This window comes from Otolemur garnettii, unplaced genomic scaffold (genome assembly GCF_000181295.1).
Source record: "Otolemur garnettii isolate 467f Iridium unplaced genomic scaffold, OtoGar3 scaffold00033, whole genome shotgun sequence".
NCBI lineage: Eukaryota > Metazoa > Chordata > Mammalia > Primates > Galagidae > Otolemur > Otolemur garnettii.
In genome coordinates this window covers 16,062,636-16,084,156 of record NW_003852428.1, presented here as the reverse complement: position 1 = coordinate 16,084,156, position 21,521 = coordinate 16,062,636, and the positions used below count along the sequence as shown (strand labels likewise).

The window sequence follows — 21,521 nt, the reverse complement described above, 5'->3', positions numbered from 1 at the left end:
CCCCTCCAGCTGTGTCCTTGAGTAAGTTCTTCCTCTCACCTGTTCAGCAAGTTTCTCCTGAGCACCGTCCAGATGCAGGACTTTCAGGAGGCCCCAGAAACAGAAACAAAAGAAAGGCAGAGGCTGTTCTCCCCCCACTCCCCCGCCGGGTCTTCTGCTATAGAAGACGGGACCTGAATCATGGATCACCCAGAGAAATGCTGTGACTCCAGCAACATTCATTATGTTTAATTCTCAGCATCTCTTCCTTTTATAATTCTATTATAAACTTTTTGTTGGTAGGGAATTTAAGCCTTTTTCTTTTTTACTGTGACTCATAAATACAAAATAGTTTGTGGCTGTGAACTGGTTCTACCTGCCGCTAACACATGGCCAATATGTTAGCTTTCTGGAGTGGCCATAACAAACACCCCACTGGGGGATTTAGACACTAGACATTTATGTTTTCACAGTTCTGGAAGCTGTAAGTTCGTGTCCTAAATGACAGTATGTTGTTTTCTGGTGAAGATAATCTTGCTGGCTCGTCAGAGGCCCCCTCTCCCCAGCGAGGACAGAGAACCTGCAAATGAGCCCTCTGGCGTCTCTGCTCACGTGGACATTAATCCTGGTGGATAAGGGTCTCTTGTTTATGATTTCATTTAACCTGAATTACTTCTTTAGAGGTCCCACCTCCAAATACAGCCCCACTGGAGGTTCACATTTCAACCTGTGAATTTGACAGAGGAGATCCAAACTTTCAGTCCCTATCAGCCAGGTTGACAGAATCAGACGCAGCGCTGTAGGGTTCACTTCAAATTGAGACCTGTGTGTATCCCCGTTTCTGCTGGTTGAGTCAGTTGGCTGGCACAAGTTGCTTTGCAGAATCCCCCAGATTTGTTCAGGTTAAAAAACACTCACAGAGCTGGACACAGCCTTCTTAACTGACGGACACTGGTCTTGCTTCAAGCATTTGGCTTTCTTTTCTATATTATTCTTTCCTTAAAACAACCTCAGTTCTTCCTGTCTCAGGAAGATGCACAGATGCACGATTCCCCAGTGTTGTCATATGCTGTCCCAGTGAGGTCCTGAACTTTTTGTGGGAGGAAGACTGGTTGAGTGGGCACGGCCTGGCCCCAGACAGAGGACACCTTCTCAGATGCACCAATACGGTGGTACGATTATTCTGTAATAATGTGCGTGCTCCCTGGATTACAGCTGGGTTTCAGGGAGCCTTTCTATTCTTTCCCCTGCTTCCCTCTGTCAAAAACACCACCATGCCCTCAGCAGGTTGGACCCCCCTGAAACCTGTCCTCTCTCCCAGGTCATTAGATGAGGCACTGGCACCACCAGTCCTGCTCACCCCAGTAGCTCTAGCTGTTGACCTTTACAGTCCAGGCATGGTCGTTCAATTAGACTCGGCTTCCTTATCATACACTTTCATAAAGTTCATGCTTTCTCTTGCCTGTCACTGTGGACATCTTTCGTCTCTGTGAGGGTGTAAACAAAACCCTTTCAGAGCAGCACCTGTGGCTCAAAGGAGTAAGGCGCCGGCCCCATATGCTGAAGGTAGCGGGTTCAAACCCAGCCCCGGCCAAAAACCGCAAGGAAAAAAAAAAAAAAAACCTTTTAAGTTCTAGAAAACATTGCACATCTAAGTATATCACATCTCCTGGGCTGCCTTTAGGGACTATTATGTTGATTTTAGTGACATTACTTTTATAAATATCAACACTCTCAATTTTTTGGTTTTATTATGTCTCTGTTGGTTAGGGATTTGCTTTTCTTTGTTGTTAATTTTGTCTCCCTCCTTTTGACATTAAAGCTGAAGACTAACTATGCCCATTGGATGCAGTCTTTTCAGACTAACTGTGCCCATTGGATGCAGTCTTTTCAGACTAACCGTGCCCATGGGATACAGTCTTTTCAGACTAACCGTGCCCATGGGATACAGTCTTTTCAGACTAACCATGACCATTGGATGCAGTCTTTTCAGACTAACAGTGACCATGGGATACAGTCTTTTCAGACCAACCATGCCCATTGGATGCAATCTTTTCAGACTAACCGTGCCCATTGGATGCAGCCTTTTCAGACTAACCATGACCATTGGATGCAGTCTTTTCAGACTGACCGTTCCCATTGGATGCAGCCTTTTCAGATTAACCGTGACCATTGGGTGCAGTCTTTTCAGACTAACCATGCCCATTGGATGCAGTCTTTTCAGACTGACCGTGCCCATTGGATATAGTCTTTTCCCGCTGTCCTTTTTGGTTGTAAGCTTTCCACTTCTCACTAATTTGGCAGATCTCATACAAAACCAGCGAGGGACATGTTTGAATGCCCTTTGTCAGGGTCTATAGAGCAATTACCAGAAAGCCCACCTTAGTCTTCAGAATTTGTTCATAGATGGACAACTGGTCACCCCAACTATTGGATTATTTGTTGTATTTCTAAGGATTTTTGCATTTTATTCATTGGGGATATTGGTCTATGGTTTTCTTGTTGTGTTGTGCCTTTTCCTGGATTTAGTACCAATATGATACTGGCTTTGTAGGGTGAGTTGGAGAGGATTTCCTTCTTCTTGGCTTTTTTTTTTTTTTTTTTTTTTGGTGCCAGAGTTTTACTTTGTTTCCCTCCATAGATTGCCGTAGCATCATAGCTCACAGCAACCTTAGTCTCTTGGGCTCAAACAATCCTCCTGCCTCAGCCTCCTTAATAGCTGGGACTACAGGTGTCTCCCACAATGCCTGGCTATTATTAGAGATGGGGTCTTGCTTTTGCTCAGGTGATGCATCTACCTTAGCCTCCCAGAGTGCAAGGATTACAGCTGTGAGCCACCATACCTGGCCTTCTTAGATCAGTTCCAGTAGAACTGGTATCAATTCTGTGAATGGCTGGTCAAATCCTTTTGATCCTGGGATTTTTTTGCTGGGAGATACACACAACAAAACTCCCTGGGCTTTTTTTGTTTATTACTCATTTAATCTCACTACTTATTGTTGGTCTGTTCAGGATTTCTGCTTCTTCCTGAATTCAGTTGGAGGTGCTATAAGCTTCCCCCAATAGACCCTTTTCCTATAGATTTTCTAGTTGGTGGGCACAGAGCTGTCCATAGTAGTCTCAGATGATCTCTTTTGCTGTGGTAGCAGCTGAGACATCTCTTTTCTCATTTCTGATGGAGCTTATTGGAATCCTCTTTCTTAACGATCAGCTACTGGTCTGTGCATTTTGTTTATCTTCTCAAAGAGATAACTTTTGTTCCATTGATCCTTTGATCCTTTAAAGTTTTTTTTTTTTTTTTTAATCTAACTTAGTTCCAGTCTAATCTTTGCTATGTTTTGTCTTCTCCTAGCTCTGGGATTGGTTTGTTTTTGTTTTTCTAGTTCCTTGAAATGTGACATTAGGTTATTAATTTGTGATCTTCCTGTCTCTTTGATCCAAGCTTTTAGTGCTATAAACTTCCCTCTTGATGGTGATTCTAGTGTGCCTTGGAGACTTTTGTAGCTTGTGTTTTTCTTATTGTAATTCGCTTCAAAGAATACTTTAATTTCCATCTTAATTTCATCATTGACCGAAAAATCATTCAACACGAGGTTGCTTAAGTGACATGTATTTATACAATTTGGGACGTTCTTTTTGAAATTTGATTTCTGGTTTAATTTCACTTGGTCTAAAAAGGTCTTTAATGTGATATCAATTTTTTAAACTATTTTGATACTTCTTTGGGGTTAGTACATGGTCTATCTTGGAAAATATTCCATGCACTGATGAGAAGAATTTATTGTATAGTTTTTGGTGTAGAATGTTCTGTAAATGTCTGTTAGTTCAATTTGGTCTAGAGTCCCATTGAAGTTCAGTAATTTGATGATATTCTAGCTTGATAATCTGTATAGTTCAGTCAGTAGAGTATTGAAATCTCCCACAATCAATGCATTGCTGTTTATTTCTGTTCATAGGTCTAGTAGTATTTATTTTATGAATCTGTGAGCTTAAGTGCTAGGTGAATCTATATTTCAAATTGTTACATCTTCTTGTTGGATCAATCCTTTTATCACTATAAAATTACTTTCTTTGTCTTTATTTACAGTTGTCAATTGAAAGCCTGTTTCATGTGAACAAGAATAGTGACCCCTGCTGCTTTAGCTTTCTGTTTATCTGGAGTGCTTTTTTCACCCCTTAACCTTGACTTTATGAGAATCTTAACCTTGACCCTAGGAGAATCTTAGTGGGTTGAGGGGATCTCTTGGAGATAGCAAGCGTTTGGCTTATTTTATTTTTATACATTACACTACTTGATATCTTTTAAGTAGGGAATTCAGATCATCTATGTTCAATAACAACCTTGTGTCAGACTCTGTTCCAGTCGTTGTGTTGGTTGCTGTTTAGTTGCTCTGTACTTTTATTTTCAGGTTTTTTATGTAACAGTGACTTGTTGTTTCAAAATTTAAAATTCCACTGAGCATTTTTTTAGGACTGGTCTAGTGGTGACAAGTTCCATTACTGTTTGCTTATCCACATGAGACATCATTTCTCCTTCATTTATAAAATTTAGTTTTGCAGGATATAATATTCTAAACTGACTACTAAAGGATCATTTCAATAGACACAGACAAAGCATCCCTTCATAATAAAAACTTTCAACATACCAAGCATAGCTGGAACACGCCTTAAATTAATAAGAGCCATAGATGACAAACTCACGGCCAACATTGTCCTGACTATGGAAGAGTTGAAAGCATTCCCTCCACAAACTGGAACAAGACAAGGATACCACCTTCACCACTGCTATTCAACACAGCACTAGAGGTTCCAGGGTTAAGGCAATTAGGTCAGAAAAAGGAATAAAGGGCATCCAAGCAGGAAAAAAGGAAGACAAAATTCTCTTTTTACCAATGATATTATCTTAGACACAGAACACTGTACAGACTCCTGCTATAGACACCTAGATTTGAGAAATGCTTTCTCAGGCTACAAAATGAATGCTTTCAAATCACCAGAACAGCTATATACCAATAATAGCTAAGCCAAAAATCAGATCAAGACCTTGATCACATTTACAATAACTACAAATAAAATAAAATACTTAGGAGGTGAAATGTCTCTACAAAGAGAATTAAAAAGAAAACTGATGAGAGAAATGATAGACAACATAAAAAATGGCAAAACATTCCATATTCTTGGATCAAAAAAAAATTACTGTAAAAATATCCATACTACCTGAAATAATCTATAGATTCAATGCAATTCCTGTTAAAATATGAACATCATCCTTCACAGAATTAGAAAAAGCAATTCTAATATGGAACCAAAAAAAGAACCTGAATAACCAAAGCATTCCTAAGCAAAAAGAACAAATCTGGGGGAGTCTCATGACCCAAATTCAAATTATACGACAAGGCTACAGTAACCAAGACAGCATGGGACTGGTATTAAAGAATTAATCCACACATGGATCTATGGAACGGAATAGTGAATGCAGAATTAAAACCATATACTTACAAGCAACTGGTCTTCAACAAAGCGGACATTAGCATACACTGGAAAAAGAACACCTCATTCAGTAAATGATGATGGGAAAATTGGATATCCATCTGCCGAAGAATGAAGCTGCATCACTATCTCTCACCAAACATAAAAAATAACTTGATATAGATTAAAGACTTAAATATAAGACCTGAAAAATATAAGAATTCTGGAAGAAAACCTGATGAAAACATTACCAGACATTGGCCTATGCAATGAAATCATGTCTAAGACCCCAAAAGCAAATGCAAGAAAAACAAAAATAAATTGGACTTAATTAAACTAAAACACTTCTGCCTAGCAAAAAAATAAATTAAAATTGGTAATTTTTTTATTTTAACACAGTAAATAGGCAACCTACAGAATGGGAGAAAGTATTTGCAAACTATACATCTGACATGGAACTGTTAATAATATCCAGAATCTACAAGGAAGTCTAATCAGCGAGAAAAAGATAAATAACCCTATTGAAAATAGGCACATAACATGAACAGATGTTTCTCAAAAGGAGATATACAAATGGCCAACAAACGTGAAGAAAACTACCTCTAGATTGCAATGAACACTATTGGGGTGATGGCTACCTAAAGACCCAGATATTACCATGACACAAGTAATCTCTGTAACTAAAAATCACTTGTACCCCTAAATCTATTAAAAAGTTGTACTTAAATGGGAAATATTTGCCACCATTAGACAATTGTAATTCTGACCTTTTAGTATTTTTTCTCCAGCTTATTAATGATCATCGTTTCAATATTAGGACTTGATACACTAACTCTTAACCTCAAGAGTAAGATTCCTCAGGAGGCAATAAATTAGGTTTTCCTATGAAACATTGGAGCCCTGATTTTTATGACAGGTTGCTTGCTGGGTTCCATTTCTCAGACCTGTGTTTCCCCAGGGGCGACACAAAATACTACATAGCTATTCCTCAAAGGGGCTGCCAGTTCTCTCATCTGGGCAGGTTGCTTTAGAAGCAAAGCCAAGCCAAGCCAGAGCTCTGCAGGCAGGAAGAAGCAAAAGTCTAATCCACGTGTCTGTAAAGGAAAAATCTCCTATGTCTTCAGAAATGAGGCACATTTCACACCTATGTGCATTCACATGGGGTAATTTCCTTAGTCACAGATCCGTAAAATATTAAATTAGAAAATATTGCAAGTTCTAATTTCGGTTAGCAGTATAGCTACTTCCAGAGAATATCATTTGCCTCCCTGATTGTTAACTGCAGTCATGAATTTACTCCTGGGCTTCCTACCCACCTTCTCCTCATTTGTGTGGAGCATATATTCCATGCAGGGCTCGAATGCCTCCATAGTCACTAATATTAATTTCCAAAATTCGTTCACCTACAACTTCAGAGTCTAAAGAGGGGAAATGGCCTGTACCTCTCCCATGAAAGGAAGATGAACACTGATGCGTGGATTCCTGAGTGATAATAACCACACCACCAGGTACGGGGAACCTACTATCTGTCAAACATGAGTGGTATAGTTTTCGATTTTATTATCAGATACGTATCTTCTGTAATAGCTATCCCTGCCCTACAATGATGAGGAGACTGAAGTTCAGGGAGGGGAGGTAAGGACGGGATGTGGGCCATCAGGTTTCACTTCTGGATTCCCAGGCACCATCCAGTTTATGGTTTTGAAATCAGGCTCATATTCCCCGTCCATTCTCTCATCCTCTCTGTCCACCTGAAACAGTAGACTAGATAAAGGGAAATTCCTCTTGATAAGGGAAAAATCTTCCTTTCACAAGAGAGTCATGAGTGTATCAGATATCCAAATAAAATACAGCAAATTCTTTGTAATTTACCTACATTTTTGTGAAATGCCTAATTTAATAAATTTTTTCTAAATAATTATGGTTTAATCATAGGCAACAATACTGTTTTCAGAAAGAGGAGAGCCCGATTTGCATGCCCTACCATGAACATCGCATTGGTAGCTATCCAAGTTCAGTTTCAATGGTTTTCTGCATTTGGGGTAGACCAACTGCTGTTGAAAATGGTCTTTCCTTCAATCAAGCAGAGGATCTTCCATGTTAATGGGATTAACTGAAAGAACAAACCAGGCCCCCACCTCAATTCTCCAAATTTATAAGAAATAGATATGAGTCAATGAATTACATTGTTGAATTATAACTGCCAAGATTTGTGAAAAGACAACTTCGAATGGGGAATACCTTTTTTTTTTTTTTTCTTTTGAGAAGGGCCCATCAAGCCTAGATCCTATATATTCTGGTCTCAGGAAGGAGATTAACCATAAACAGATTTTTTCCTTGGGGAAAGGATGAGACATAATTGGACAGGGAGAAGCAGCTGAGCGTGGCCTTTCCCCGGCTTCATTTTCTAACTTGATACCAACAGCCCTTGGGGCCACCAGACAATCTTCAGTCCAAGGTAACTGGCGACTGCTGGGGGACTGTGCATGTGCTATTTCCTCCCTAATCTCATGCATTCACTTAAACTTCTGTCTCAGTAAAACACTCAATGCATTTAGGGAACAGCCACTTAAAGGGCATAGGCCACACCACCTGCCACTTAGCAGCAGCAGAATCCCGGAAGCTTTCCAACTGTCTGTGAACATGTGAATGCCTTGTTCTGTTTCATTTACCTTTATACTAATCTAGAGTTTAGAATAAGAATGTGAAGGCCCCCTAAATGCACGAGCAGGATACCTCTTGGAGCAGAGGAATTGGACAAATGAATTATCATGAAACAATTTTTAAACATCCTATAGGGATTAACCATGTCCCTGAGATTCTCCTGGACAAGAGTCTGAAATTCACTAAGTTCTGTCCAAGTGAAGGAGATGAGGTTGAGGGTAAGCAGTCTTGCTGAGAGTTTTCAAGCTGGGTTTGTACTTACCTGCACTTGCTCGGATGCTCAAGGCACCCTTGTCCTATGTAAAATCAGAAGATCTTCATCTCAACATAGTTCCATGCTCCAACAAAGTTCCCTTGTTTTCACAAAGTTTCATGGGACTTATAGCTAGAAAGGAGACAGAGCAAGGAGGACAAATATATTGGGGTGGGCAAAAGGCAGGATGGTGTGTCTGGTGGTCCCAGGTGAAGGAGGCCTGGGGAGCTGTCATGTGGCTGGTCTCTTCTGGGCACCAACAATTTTCTGGGTGACACATTGCTGCCACTGGTGACCTTCTTCAGAGAAGGGCAAGGCCTGAGCACCAGGGGCACAGGGCCTCAGAAGAGCCGTGAAGGGACCCTGAACTCTCATTCCCTGCAGCAAACTAGGCAGTGGCTGAGAGCAAGTCTCGGGTGGAAGAGAGGGAGGACACCAGAGAGGAGGAGAACGAGAACGCTGATGCCTTCACCAGGCTTCACTTCCAGAGGAAGCGTGACTCATGAAACCATCCCTGTGATGGAAAACTGACCACCGGCACCATCTGACCACCATCACAGACCTCCATCCAACTAATGTGATTAAGTCCGTATAATTTAAGAATTAAAAATCATAATCTTGCATTCAATTTTCTGTGTCTTCTAGGGTAAACTTGTTTTCTTAATAGCATGTTTTCAAACTAAAGAGCTCATAGCTCCTGTGTCTTCTATGAGGAATAATTTTCAAAAGAATTATCTATGAGCCTCATCTCCCCTGCTCTCCTCTCAGCAGCTACCAGTGTTAAACTCTCTGCAATCCTCACAACCATGTTTACCAAACGCCATCACGCTGCTCTCAGGACTGGTTCTCCCTGTGATTGCAGGAGGGACTCAAGGGCTCCAACTACTCCGAGGGAAGTGTGCGCACGCCACGAGGATAAATGGCACTAAAGCAATCTCAGGTAACGTTTTTTGTTTGATTTTCTAAACAAAATCATATCTACTTCAAAAAACAAAACAAGAATTATTTCAGAAAAGTAGTAGTTTCAGATATATACTAAACATCCGGAGTTATGCGGTCATCCAGTCATCTTTACTATTCCTCACTGACTGGGCTGCAGGAGACAGTTTAAGTGGAAAATCGTATGTTTCAAATAGCTTCAGAAAGATATTTTAAGTCATATTTCAACTTTACTGTTTAAGAGGAAATGAAGATTCTAAGAGGATGGCGTGGGTACAAGAGCATTGTATGAAATCATCTAAATATCGGAATGTGCTTACAATGATTACAAAGGGTCACACAACCAGTGCTGAAGGGGTTTTGGCACAAAGAATGGAGAGTCTTGACAGAGTCTGGGACTGAGCAGCTCAGGGAGAAGTCCTCTCCAGCAAACCATAAAACAGGAAGCGTAGATGAAGCCGCTTAGCACACACCAGCACTGACAGGGAGGATGCGGAGACGGTCAGACAGAACATCTCCACCTTTGATTCTGCAAAACCTCAGACCTTAAACTCACTCTTTGCCTCCAGTGTAAAAAGACCTTTGGACTCCAGAGAATCTTTACCAGAACCCTGGGCCTGGTATTGCCACACCTCACATGCACATTCTCTCTTGCAGGTCAATTTTCTGCTCTTCTGCACGTACACAACTCACATGCCATCCTCGTGACTGTGGGTCTCTCAAGCAGAAAGTGAGCCTACAACCAAGGTCAGGGAGCAATTTTCCCTACATATTGCAAGAGATAAAATCACCATGAAACACCACTTATTCCATTGACTTCCTAAATGAATAACCAATATAGATTCTTCACGGAGTGCATTATAGGCTTGTTTCAGTACTTGGGGTTACAAAATACTTTAATCCTTAAAACATGGTTCACCAATTCTATGTTTGGACAGTTTTATTTTCTTATATTAATATTAACTTTTGGTCTCACTAAAGTGGATGTTTTCAGCTGTTTGATTAATTGAAAACAATATATAAAACAATTATATGCATATGTTATGTATACATGTGTGCGCATATGTTAGATATATAAATACACACACACATTTTCCTTTTTTATAACGGGATAACGAGTACTGGAATACAGCTCTCACTCAGTTCCGTGGTTTTACTGGGTCAAGTGTCTTCGGTGTTCATGCTGCCTATAGCAGTTCATTCAAAAAACCCTTTTTTTAACACAACTTGTGCTGAAGAGAAGGTGTCATAAATTCAATATGTGGTTCATCACCAGGACCTGACACCAACTTCTTGTAAGTGGAAAACCTGCCTGGCTTTCTTGTCCCACATGTTCTGGTGCCCATGGAAATATTTCTAAAAGTGCTTTATTACATAATCACGGAGCTGGTCAGTTCTGTGCTGCCCACCACTAAACAGACCTGAGGAGCTGAAGACCCCCTGGGCGTCAGCTGTGGGTTTACCCAGGGGCTGTCCATGGTCTTGCTCTGATGGTGCAGGCTCTGCCAAGTGGTGATGGTGCCTTAGCACATGTGGGGAGACGGAGCACGTTGAGGCTAAGCAAAGAAAAACGCCACCAAGGTGTTTCCTAAATGGTAGGATTTATTTCAGTGCTCACATACAATTGAATGAGACAAACTATTTACATAAAACATAAGTACAAAATATATAATACAATTTATACTGTACAGAATTAGGGTTCCCTCATTTTGTCCCCACCCCCAAATGTTGGTGAGTAGAAATGGAAAGGAGGGGGTTGCTGTGAATGGGGGACTGGTGCCCTCTTAGCCATACTCAGGATCATCCTTCATGAATTGTTTTAAAAAAGATGCAGAAGGTTGAGATAAAGAAATTGGTAACGCACCAAGAGCAGTGAGCACATTTTCGCTTCTGTAGAAATAGCTCATTTTACCTTATAAACATGTTTGCTGTCCGCAGTGCTGAGGCTCAGAGCAGGTGCAAGTCGAGTCCCACCCATGGTTATGTAACCTCTGCCCACTTCCTCCTCCTCTGACTCCCATCACTGGTCCAGTGTGGCAGGGAATGAGCTCCCTCAGTGGGTGGCTGCAACTGGTGTCTCTAACTGATTTCTGAAAACCATGTTCTGCTAATTGTCATTAAAGCAACAATCTAAGATATAGACCTAGACAGCTCTTGGGGAGCATTTAGGACCAGAGAATGGAGGGACAGAAAAGATGAAAGAAGTGATGATTGGAAATTTCTACCACATATATCTAATAAGATGCTTGCAAAGAAAATCTGACAATCAAATGTAAGGGTGGGAAGAAAGTATGGTACGTCCGATGGCGCCAGGGGAAAATACCCAGGGATCCACAGCCCTCCCAGCAAAGCATCCAAAAATCTATTTCCTCATTCATCTGAGGGGAAATGTAAAACCATCTCGTTCTTTAAGAAGCTCCATTATGATTTGTATGTAATTTTTATTAAAAATTAATTTTAAGACCTGTAACTGTCTGCAAGTTTACCAAGGGCTGAAGTTGGCTTTGGAAAAGGTTCATGAAAAAAGTGAAATAAATCTCAAAAATGTTTATTTTGTATCACAAAACAGGAAACAGCAAATTAATACAGAATGAGGCATTTAACATTTCTTAATAGCTTTAAAAGTCAAGTCACATCAAGTGTCCTAACACAAGTTTTCTTACGCATCTTCTATGAATTTTACATTGGGCCAAGTTTGTGCACTTTCTTTGCATATGGCATAGGTTCAGGGGTGGATCTGAGTGTTTCGTTTGAAGGTTCATACTGTGCTTTCTTTCAATGTGCAGAAGCCTCCGCTTGATTCAGGCCAACAGTCACGATACAAGGGAAAATTAATCACTTTTAGCAGAGAAATACTGTTCACATTCTCAATACAAATTAAGAGTTACAATGTTTTCGTACTTGTGAAGTAGTTTTCATGCTGACTAAAAGTAATAGTAATAATAGTTAGGAGTGTTCTAGGCGGCTCTCGGTCCATATGTACTGTATTTGGACCAGCTCTCAGCTGTATCTGACTTTTCCATAAGTACCAACCTGCCTAAAGAGAAACAAAGACTTCTGACTTCTACTGGCATCACATAGACATTCTTATTATGGAGCACACACTAAGCTGTTTTTTGGAAGATGTAAATATTAGGTGATGTGAGTTTCTGGAGGGCCAAGACTGAGTTCACCTCTATTCTGAACACACCTCTGCACCTGTTGTGGTGCCACATCCCGGTGAGATGTGCTGATCCCCTTCTGAACATGATGTGCCTCTTGGTCATTTTATATTCCTGAGTTCAAAGAGGCATAGAAGAATGATTTTCTTTAAAGTACATCTGACCAATCTTCTGAGTCCAATTGGAACCATTAATATCCAGGTAAAATAATAAATCATCATCTTAAACAAGGCACTAGCAACTTCTTCTAGGAAATTAAAGTATCTGCACTTACATACAGGGCAACTAACCATGCTCTCTTTTTGCCCATATAATATAAAATTGCTTTGATTTTTCCAGAATTCTGGAAAGTTTCCCAGACTCTGCATCTAGCGTGTATTTATCTCACGTTTGAACCCTTCTATTCATACTGCCATTTATCGACCATTTGGACCATCTGGCATCAAATTGCCAAAAAGCTGAGAAAGAATAGGATCACATTGGAACTACTGGTCCTGGATTTCTGGCTAATCAGGAAGCGGTGGAATAAATGTTCTTGCCTGCCTGTTATTTTAGTTGAAGAAATGCCATAGAGTCATTTTCTACATCTGCTTTTCTCCTCCCATGGACAGTTATCCCCATCGTAGGATGCGTTAAACATGTCTGCTTGAGTGAGAATTGACATTGCCTCTGATTGCCGGTAATACGATGGATTGCCGTCTATGGCAGAACGAATGCAATCTCTCATAAAGGACTATGCTTTGAGGCAGCTTTCACTAGGAACTGTACACTGTTTGCCCGGCTCTGAGATTGATTTTTGAGGCTGCAGTAGTCACTTGCAGGGTGAACTTCATTTTCAAAGGAGGAGAGGTCATTTCTGATGCTTCTCTAACAGGTACCAAATTTCTGATAGAACAGGAGGTGACCATTGAGTAAAACATTGATCCATCTGCTAACCAGTATGTGAAATGCATCTTAAGTCCATAAAAATGGGGGATGGGAGAGGCAGTTTAGAAATCACCGCCAATTAGTCCAACATGACATCTCATTTACCACTTTTCAAATTCCAAGAGAGAAAAGAAGCTAAGATGAAAGCAAGGCATTTTCTTTCACTAGGTTGTCAACACAGACAACCTGAATGCATTGGCTCTGAATTGTGGAAGTTGTAAAACATCTTTAAATCAATTATAATCAATGACCTCAATAGGAGAGAACAGCAGAATCAAATTCCACCATGGTCCCCTCCAGTTATTTTATTTTACAAGGTGATTACCAGGCATTTCCTTTCATGCATTTCTTAGTACAAAGTGAATATAACTCCATGTTCTCCCATTTCACACCCATTGTCCAAAGAAGCTGGGGGCTTAGGAAGGCTTCTGGTCTCCAATAACAGGTAGGCAGGTATACCACAGAGTGATCCAGAGGTTAGGACGTATGGATGGCTGGGCATGGCCAACACCATCCGTGAACTGCAGTTTGTACCACATTAGAGAGATGGCAGGGTGTCTGCCATTGGCCATTAATGCCTTCATGGAGATTGAGCTGGAGCTGTGGGAGTCAGGCGCACTCCTGTCCCCATGTGGAAAGGGCTGCACTGATGCAGGTGCAGCTCATTATAGCAACCAGGGGGCCTCTGCCCGGGGTCAGGCGCTCCAGAGCCATCCTTAGAGACAGGGATGCTGACTTCATTGGCATTACTCTTAATACAAAATGCCACACACAAGAAAACCCCACCAAAGTACACATGGTGCCCTGAGGCTAAAGAAAGTGGATGGCCTGGGGGTGAAAGTTGATAAGGAAGTAGTTTGACCGTGTTGGGAAAACATTTCTGACTTACTCTAAAAACAATAAAAAATTACTATAGAGAAGCATAGGGATATTTTTTAATCAAATACTATGAAGGCTCTGTTTAGAAAAGGTGATCAGCTGAACATAGAACTGATACACTTATATCTAATCTAAATATGATAAAAATTACATTTACCATCTAAAGTTTCCCTGGACATTCAAGTACACTCTGATCTACGCCCTCAGATGGCATCTTGGAGACACGGAGACCCTTTGCTTGGATGGCATGACCCACTCATTCCACCAAAGACTTCAGTGGACACATATAAAGAAGTAGGCTTTGAATCCCATGGTTTCCCACCCTTTTGCAGATAAATAAGGAAATGAAGGGATACTTGCTAAAAATCTGGCACTCTGGGAAGTTGGTCCTGGAAGAGTCCAAGAGCTAGAGCTACAGATCTCAGCATGTGGGTTCTGATCCCCCTGGGACCAGCTATAGCACTCACTTCGGGGTGACCAGAACCCCACTTTCACATCACCTACTCATCTGTTCCCCAAGTTGCTTCTTTTCTTTTTGACACCACCTGTGGGTCAGTGGGGCCAGACTCCCGGTTCACCCACGGCTGACCCTCTCTAGGGACAGGTGTTCCTCCATGGCAGGGATGTCCCCATGTCACTTCCTCTTCATTTCCTTAAGAATCTCAGCCCACCTCTCCACACGCACCAGAAACCCTCTGTAGGACCCCAATGTTGATGCTAATTCTACTCAGAACTGACTTGAGCAGACTCACAGAAACGTCTCTGCAGGAGCACAGACATCCAGGTGCCTCATGTAAGTCGCAGGGGCAACAGCACAGAAATAAGGTCAGGGTGAAATGGAGGGTTCTGGAGGACATGCCCAGGTGCCCGGGGACTGTGGTCCTCCCATGCAGTTGAGGCTGCCCTGGTGCCCTGGTGTCCTTAGACGTCACAGAATCCACCATTCAGAGGGGACACAGTCCCCAGTTTCATCAAAGCCACTTGTCCTTCAAACCCGGGGAAGGCCAAATGTGTAAACTCTGACCTTCTCCTGTCAAAGGTCACAGCCTTTTAGGACTGAAAATAGATGGTGACTAGTCTAGTCTAGAGAAGGGATCCTAGCTGCACCGCTGTCTCCTGCAAAGAGTTTAAATGTCCAACTGAAGCCGGCTTCCTGATGAAATCCACAGACCTCAGGTGCAGCCAGAGAGAACTGTAGGAACTGAACGGAAACTGAGGTCTTTTTCCTTCATATTCACATAGGTGTGCCTTAAACAATGAAGGACAGAAGGAAGGAGGAAGGAAGGAGGAAAGCGAGGAAAAGGGAAAAAGATAGGAAAAGTCACGCATGATTTCAAATGTGACCCACAGGGTTCATTTAGCAGGACACCACACTGCCTGGCCCCAGGAGGTGCCGCTTGTGAAGGGGGCTCAGCAGAGGCAGCAGATAGTGAGGCGCAGACCCAGCAGGCGGGAGAGGCCTGGTGTGGGGGGCGTGCAGGAACAAGCTATGCCACGGAGTGCGGGCCAGCAAGAGGCATCCCACGGCGGGTTGAAAGAATCAGAATACAGCTGAGGGTGTTCTAAACCAAACCGAAGGCTCAACGCCATTCACAAGAGCTACAAAGAAAATAAAATACTTAGGAAGATACTTAACCAGGAAGGGAAAGATTTCCACAAGGAGAACCACAAACTGCCACCGAGAGAAATCGCAGATGACACAAACAAATGGAAACACTTTTCGTGCTTGTGGATGGGGAGAACCAGCACTGCTGAAGTGTCCGTACTCCCCAAAGGGATTTACAGACGATGCCAACATCAGGGTTCACGGATCTAAGCCAACTGTTCTCTATTAGAGAGAGAGAGAGAGAGAGAGAGAGAGAGAGAGAAAGAATTTTCCTTGGGGTAGACTGATAGTGTGAGGGAACCAAAATCAGGGGATTTTTGCAGTGCTAATCTCAAAGGTTTATACTATCGGCAATGTGAAATTTCTGTGGTGGGGGAGGGTGTTTCCCACAGTCATCGCATAGGATTGATTAAAGATCAGCTTGGATGTCATTTAGAAAGCTTTTTTCATAAATCCAGTGAAACATTCTTGAAATATCAGTATCCTCTTTCCCAGACAGATAAAATCTCCTTTTACGCTTAGAAGATATTGGGTGATGGGGGTGTGGATTAAAATACAGGTTAAATGAGGGCTACCCAGTGAGGATGGTTCTCCTTACAGGAGAGTGATGAGATGCTTTGAAGTACCCAATGAAAACCCAGGAACGATTAGGAACCTGTCTGCTAGATTTCACCTGCCGGGTGGGCCTTGGAGTGTCTGTCTGTACACAGAGGACCCTCACACCACACAGGAGGGATGCTTGAGATGTGAAAGTCCCCAGGGAAGGCCTGGACGCCATCCATGCACAATCTAACAGCCCTTCCAGAGCTCTCCTACCACTTTAATTCTAATTGTAAATACAGAGTCATTCCTGCCAACTCAGGTAATTATGGGAATATTTTGATATCAATAATATTCATTCTTAAACATAGGGATTTTCCAACACTTTCTGAAATTGTTTCTTTAAATTGGATAGAGTAAAAACATATATGCTAATAAAATACCGTGCTCCTTACACCTTACTATAGATTCTGACATATCTGAAGGTTCATTTTTCAATAAGAACATGTTTCCACATCTTCCCAGGCCGTTGTCACAATGCCCAAGGCACTGGATGAACATTCTCAGTTCTATTCTCACTCTCAATATTCAGCCAACTCCCATATGTCATCAACTGGTTGTTGGTGAGAAATTTATTTATTTCCTGGAGTCCTCTATGAACGGAGTTAGAATACTCTGAAATGCTTATCAGTGATCAATGTTGAGACAATGGGGTTCAATACAACCTTACTTCCAGCCACCCTGACTTCTGATCTTTGAAATACCTCCGCTTCTATGGAGGGAGAAGGAGGCCTGGGCACACCGGGCGGGGGCGGGGGGTGGGGGGCAGGCAGCACTGAGACAGAAGGAAAGGCACCAGAGCTGAGCACCCTGCTTCCCTGGCCTGGAAGCAGCAAGTGACAGCAGGCACGGCAGTAGCACTTCACAGGGACCCGCACAGATGACCATGGGCTGCAGAGAGCCGGCTTCACACAGCCTTAATGCTCTCGGTGGGGCTGATGGCTACACGTTGGTTATATCAGGGAGACAGACAATAACAAACTGATTTTCATTAATGTCAGTTTTTTCACTACTTTCCATAACACGGAAAATAAAATGTTTTCAGTTATAGTTCAGCACTTCCAATACTTTCCCAATTGGCATCATAAATGTTCAAGACTTTTCTTGGCAGGGAGAGAGGAGGCGTGCAGTCAATCCAAAAGCTAAACAGGCTGTTATTTACAGAGTGGCTCTTCAGGACCTTGCGGGGGAGCAGGCCAGGTGGCTTCCAGGCCAGCAGCACGGCCAGGAGCTCCCTGGAATGCCATGAAATGCAACGTCAGCGTCAGGCTCGTTTTGCAGCTTCCCTGTGTCTGTGGCTCTGCTCTGTGCCCTCCCTCCACCAGTGACGACATAGCAAGAGTGTCAGGACCGCGGTCGGGCCCCACTGTGATGGCCACCTCTGCAGGTGCAGGCCAGGTGGGGTCCCTGGGTTTCCCCAGGCAAGAGTCACTCCACGTCCAAACAAAGATGGTTTCCAAGAATCCACAGTACTATCCCTGCTGGGTAGGATGGGAGATTGATGATGAATAATTGATTGGCCACATTCATTTTCTTGATTTTATCAAATATGATGGACTTAAGTGCTCCTTGGGTGGGGGTGGGGAAGGACTCTCAGATAAAGTGCCTATTTCCTTGAATTAAAACATCATGAAGATTTATACTCAAACGCAAGAAGACATTCACACATCTAAAGACGCCTTAAACTTGGGTGGCACATTTACAAAATAAAGCTCAAGAAAAAACATGAACCTGTTAGAGAAATGGGCTGAACACAATTAAAAATTTCACATCATGGCTCATTCAACAACGACCAAGTGTCATGAGCAGACTTTCACCATGTCATATCTAGAGTTTTGTTGCTTTTAAGGACGTTTACTTTTTTGGCAAGAGTGAGACACTTGTGGCTTGAAATGTTCTTGACATGTGTCCAAACTTCATCTCTGAAGCCTCAAAAACACGGGCAGTCATGGAGCTCAGGCCTTTGGGAACTGGGGGTTTACAAGAAGCCAAAAATATAAGAGCTATTAGTACTCATCGTAATTATTGAGATCTGTAAAGTAGGCATTAGAGTAGGTCTTCCCAGTGAGATGCGGGTTGAAGTATTTGTTTCTTTCCTCTAGGATCAAGTTGTTTTTGTTAAATGCCTGTAAAATACAAAAAAAAAAAAAAAAAAAAATTGAAGAATACTCAGTAGGTGGCATTCAGAAAGGAGGTGACTAGGAGGGTGGTTCAGTTAGGTGTGACCTTTCTCCTAAGGCGCCACTGTTTTAAAATGTGTTTTCTCACTATTTTGCTCCCGCAGGTGTACACAGCATCCATGAGGACCTGCCGGTTAGCTCAGCCGAGGCTGGCAGCTTGGGGAATCTTCCAGTTTATTTCTGAACTTCAGTCAGGAGGTTTCCAAGAGATGAAGGGAGAGTTAGAAAACCTAAATCTAAACCTCCAGTGGACCTAAAACTCCAAGGATCTCAAATTAATGGATGCTTCCTTATCACATAGAACCAAATAGGTGAGTAAGCAGCTTTCGGCTTACCATAAACAGGTACGCGTATCAGAGACCTCCACAGAGTTTACTTAAACAAATGCCTTAGCTTCCTCCCATTGGGCACTTTTTAGAAGGGGACTACTGCAGCCATCTGTGACACAGATGCCCTTCCTTGTTCACAGGTTTTTAAAGTCATTTGCAATTTTGCAGAGCCTAACCCATACCTGGCAGAGGACAAACCTTGAGAGGATCAAAATGAAGAAAAAGGAGAGGAGACCAGTCTGTGCAACATATCTGACGAAAGTTCTGGAAGAAGTCATTAAAGAACAAGGTTCTTTGTCTTCATGGCAGAAACATTTCTGATTATCTTAAAAGTGGTTGCTGATGGCCTGGGGCTCGTAGCATAGTGGTTATGGCACCAGCCACATACACTGAGGCTGGAGGGTTCGAACCCAACCTGGGCCAGATAAAATAACAACTGCAACAAAAAAACAGCTGGGTGTTGTGGTGGACACCTGTAGTCCCAGTTACTTTGGAGGCTGAAGGAAGAGAATCCCTTAAACCCAAGAGTTTGAGTTTGAGGTTGCTGTGAGCTGTGATACCACAGCACTCTACCAAGGGCAACATGGTGAGACTGTCTCAAAAATAACAAAACAAAAACAAAAATAAATAAGTGGTTGCTGACTCTTAAGCAGGAAAAGAAGACCAAGTCTGCGGTAACAGTGGCTACGATGAACAAGCTGCTGGGTGGGACCCTCGCTCAGAGGAGCCACCCTCTTGGTTTCTGGAGGTTTGTTGGGCAGGTTTTTACGCATGGATGGAGCTAATGCTCCACACTCCTCTCTACTCAGGGAGGCTGTGCGGGGCGAGTCCTTAATTCCTGGGTTTTGCTTCCTTCTCCAGATCTGTCCTACAAGGGTTGGGAGGTGTCAGGGGCTAACAGGTCCTGGTTTAGGCAGGGTCCAGGTGAAAAGTCAGTTGTCTGCGTCTCTGCCCAAGTGGCAGGGAAGAGAGGCCACATGGCCGAGATTTAAGTGAGGACACTGTGGCTCCTGGGCCATAAGATCTTCTAACCACCTGAAGAGGTAGGGGCTGAAGACACTCCATCTTCTCACATAGAAGGGGGATTTGATTTCAAAGGAAACCATCATGATGAGATGGCATCAGAATACCCCTATAAACCTTAAGGGGAAGCACAATCTTAAGAGGAATAGGAAATTTTAGTTAAACTTAGATCAGAAGACTTCCCCTCATTCTTGTGGGTAATGAGGGAGGTCAGGAGCAGTGGACAGAAGCCCTTCAGTCTTCCCAGTTACATCCCGGGCTTCATGAACTCTAGGGCACTTAAGCCTCACAGCAGTATGAAAGTAGGTATTGTTGTACCCATTCTAAAGATGTGGAAACTAAGGTTCAATGAAGTAAGTAACTTGTTCTCTGAACCATGACACAAAATGGCTTAAATAAAAACCACATTTATTTTTCCAAGCATGGATCAAAGTATTTTATATAAATGCCTCATGGGATTCTATTTCAATTTATAAAAAAAGGAGAAATTGGAGACTCAGTAAGTGCAAATAGCTGGCTGGAGTCTATCGAGCTGGGAGAGGCCGGGCCTGACTTGGAAGCCAAATCTGTCAGGTACAGAGCTGGGACCCTTTCCATACCCTCTTCCTTAGAGTATAAATAAAACTGGCCATATACTCAAAATTTGGGGGCCAAACACAGAATTTATTACCCATTAGGGAAATTTATTTTAAAAAATCACCCCACACCTGTGATAGCACTAAAGCCTTCATCCTGCCTGAAAATTAGTTAAAGATGGTTTTCATACTACAGAAGTTTTCTCAGGATGCCATCCTGGTGGTGATTCCCGAAATGGACCTGGGTCTCTGGCGGCCACTCCTGGGCCTTGGTATCTCTGTCCAGGTGTGTTAGGGGTTGGCAGGAGCCTTCCCAGTCACAAGACCGCTCTCCAGGAGCAGAGGCACAGGTGAAGCTGAGGTATAGTTGGCCAGCAACCCAATACTGTCCAGAATTTTATCTGTTGCTGTTTCGTGTCTCCTTTTTAACTTACATTCCCAGTACGAGTTGCCACCTTTACACAGGCACAGGAAAGCTAAAAGGGTGGTTCCTCAGAGGGGACCCGTCCCTGTCCCCAGAGCCACCACGCTGAGCCCGGCCAACTTGCCAGTGCCCCAGGTGCACCCGCCTTCTTTACACATCTGGCCGCAGTGGGTGCCCCAGATTCCTTACCTTGATGGCCTCCACAGAGTCATACTTGTCCAGTTTGTTGATGTGGTTAGTGATGCTGGTGTTGAGAGGGGCAGGTGACACGGGGTGGATGACGGTGGCATCGTGGGACTGCTGCTGGTACCGCTGGCAGTAGGTGTAGACCAGCAGGGTGAGGAGGCAGCCGAGGATGGAGCTGCTCAGCCCCACGGCAATCATGTGGAACATGTTGAACTCTGGGGGGACAGATGGAAGGACACCACATGTGAGAAGGACACGCCACCTGACTGCTCTGGGGGGACAGACGGAAGGACGCCACACGTGAGAAGGACACGCCACCTGACTGCT

The 21,521-nt window shown here is 42.9% G+C and overlaps 1 protein-coding gene across 1 annotated transcript in view; it reads right to left on the bottom strand.

The window, feature by feature from the left end:
* Positions 1 to 10,885: 10,885 nt before the first annotated feature.
* Positions 10,886 to 21,521, bottom strand: part of SEMA5A (semaphorin 5A) — a 340,395-nt gene continuing 329,759 nt past the window's right edge. The window contains exons 22-23 of the mRNA XM_023513080.1: positions 21,198 to 21,409; positions 10,886 to 18,603 (exon numbers count right to left, since the gene is read on the bottom strand). Coding sequence (XP_023368848.1) covers positions 18,484 to 18,603; positions 21,198 to 21,409 — 332 coding nt within the window. The 3' untranslated portion in view covers positions 10,886 to 18,483. The remainder of the gene's footprint in view (positions 18,604 to 21,197; positions 21,410 to 21,521) is intronic.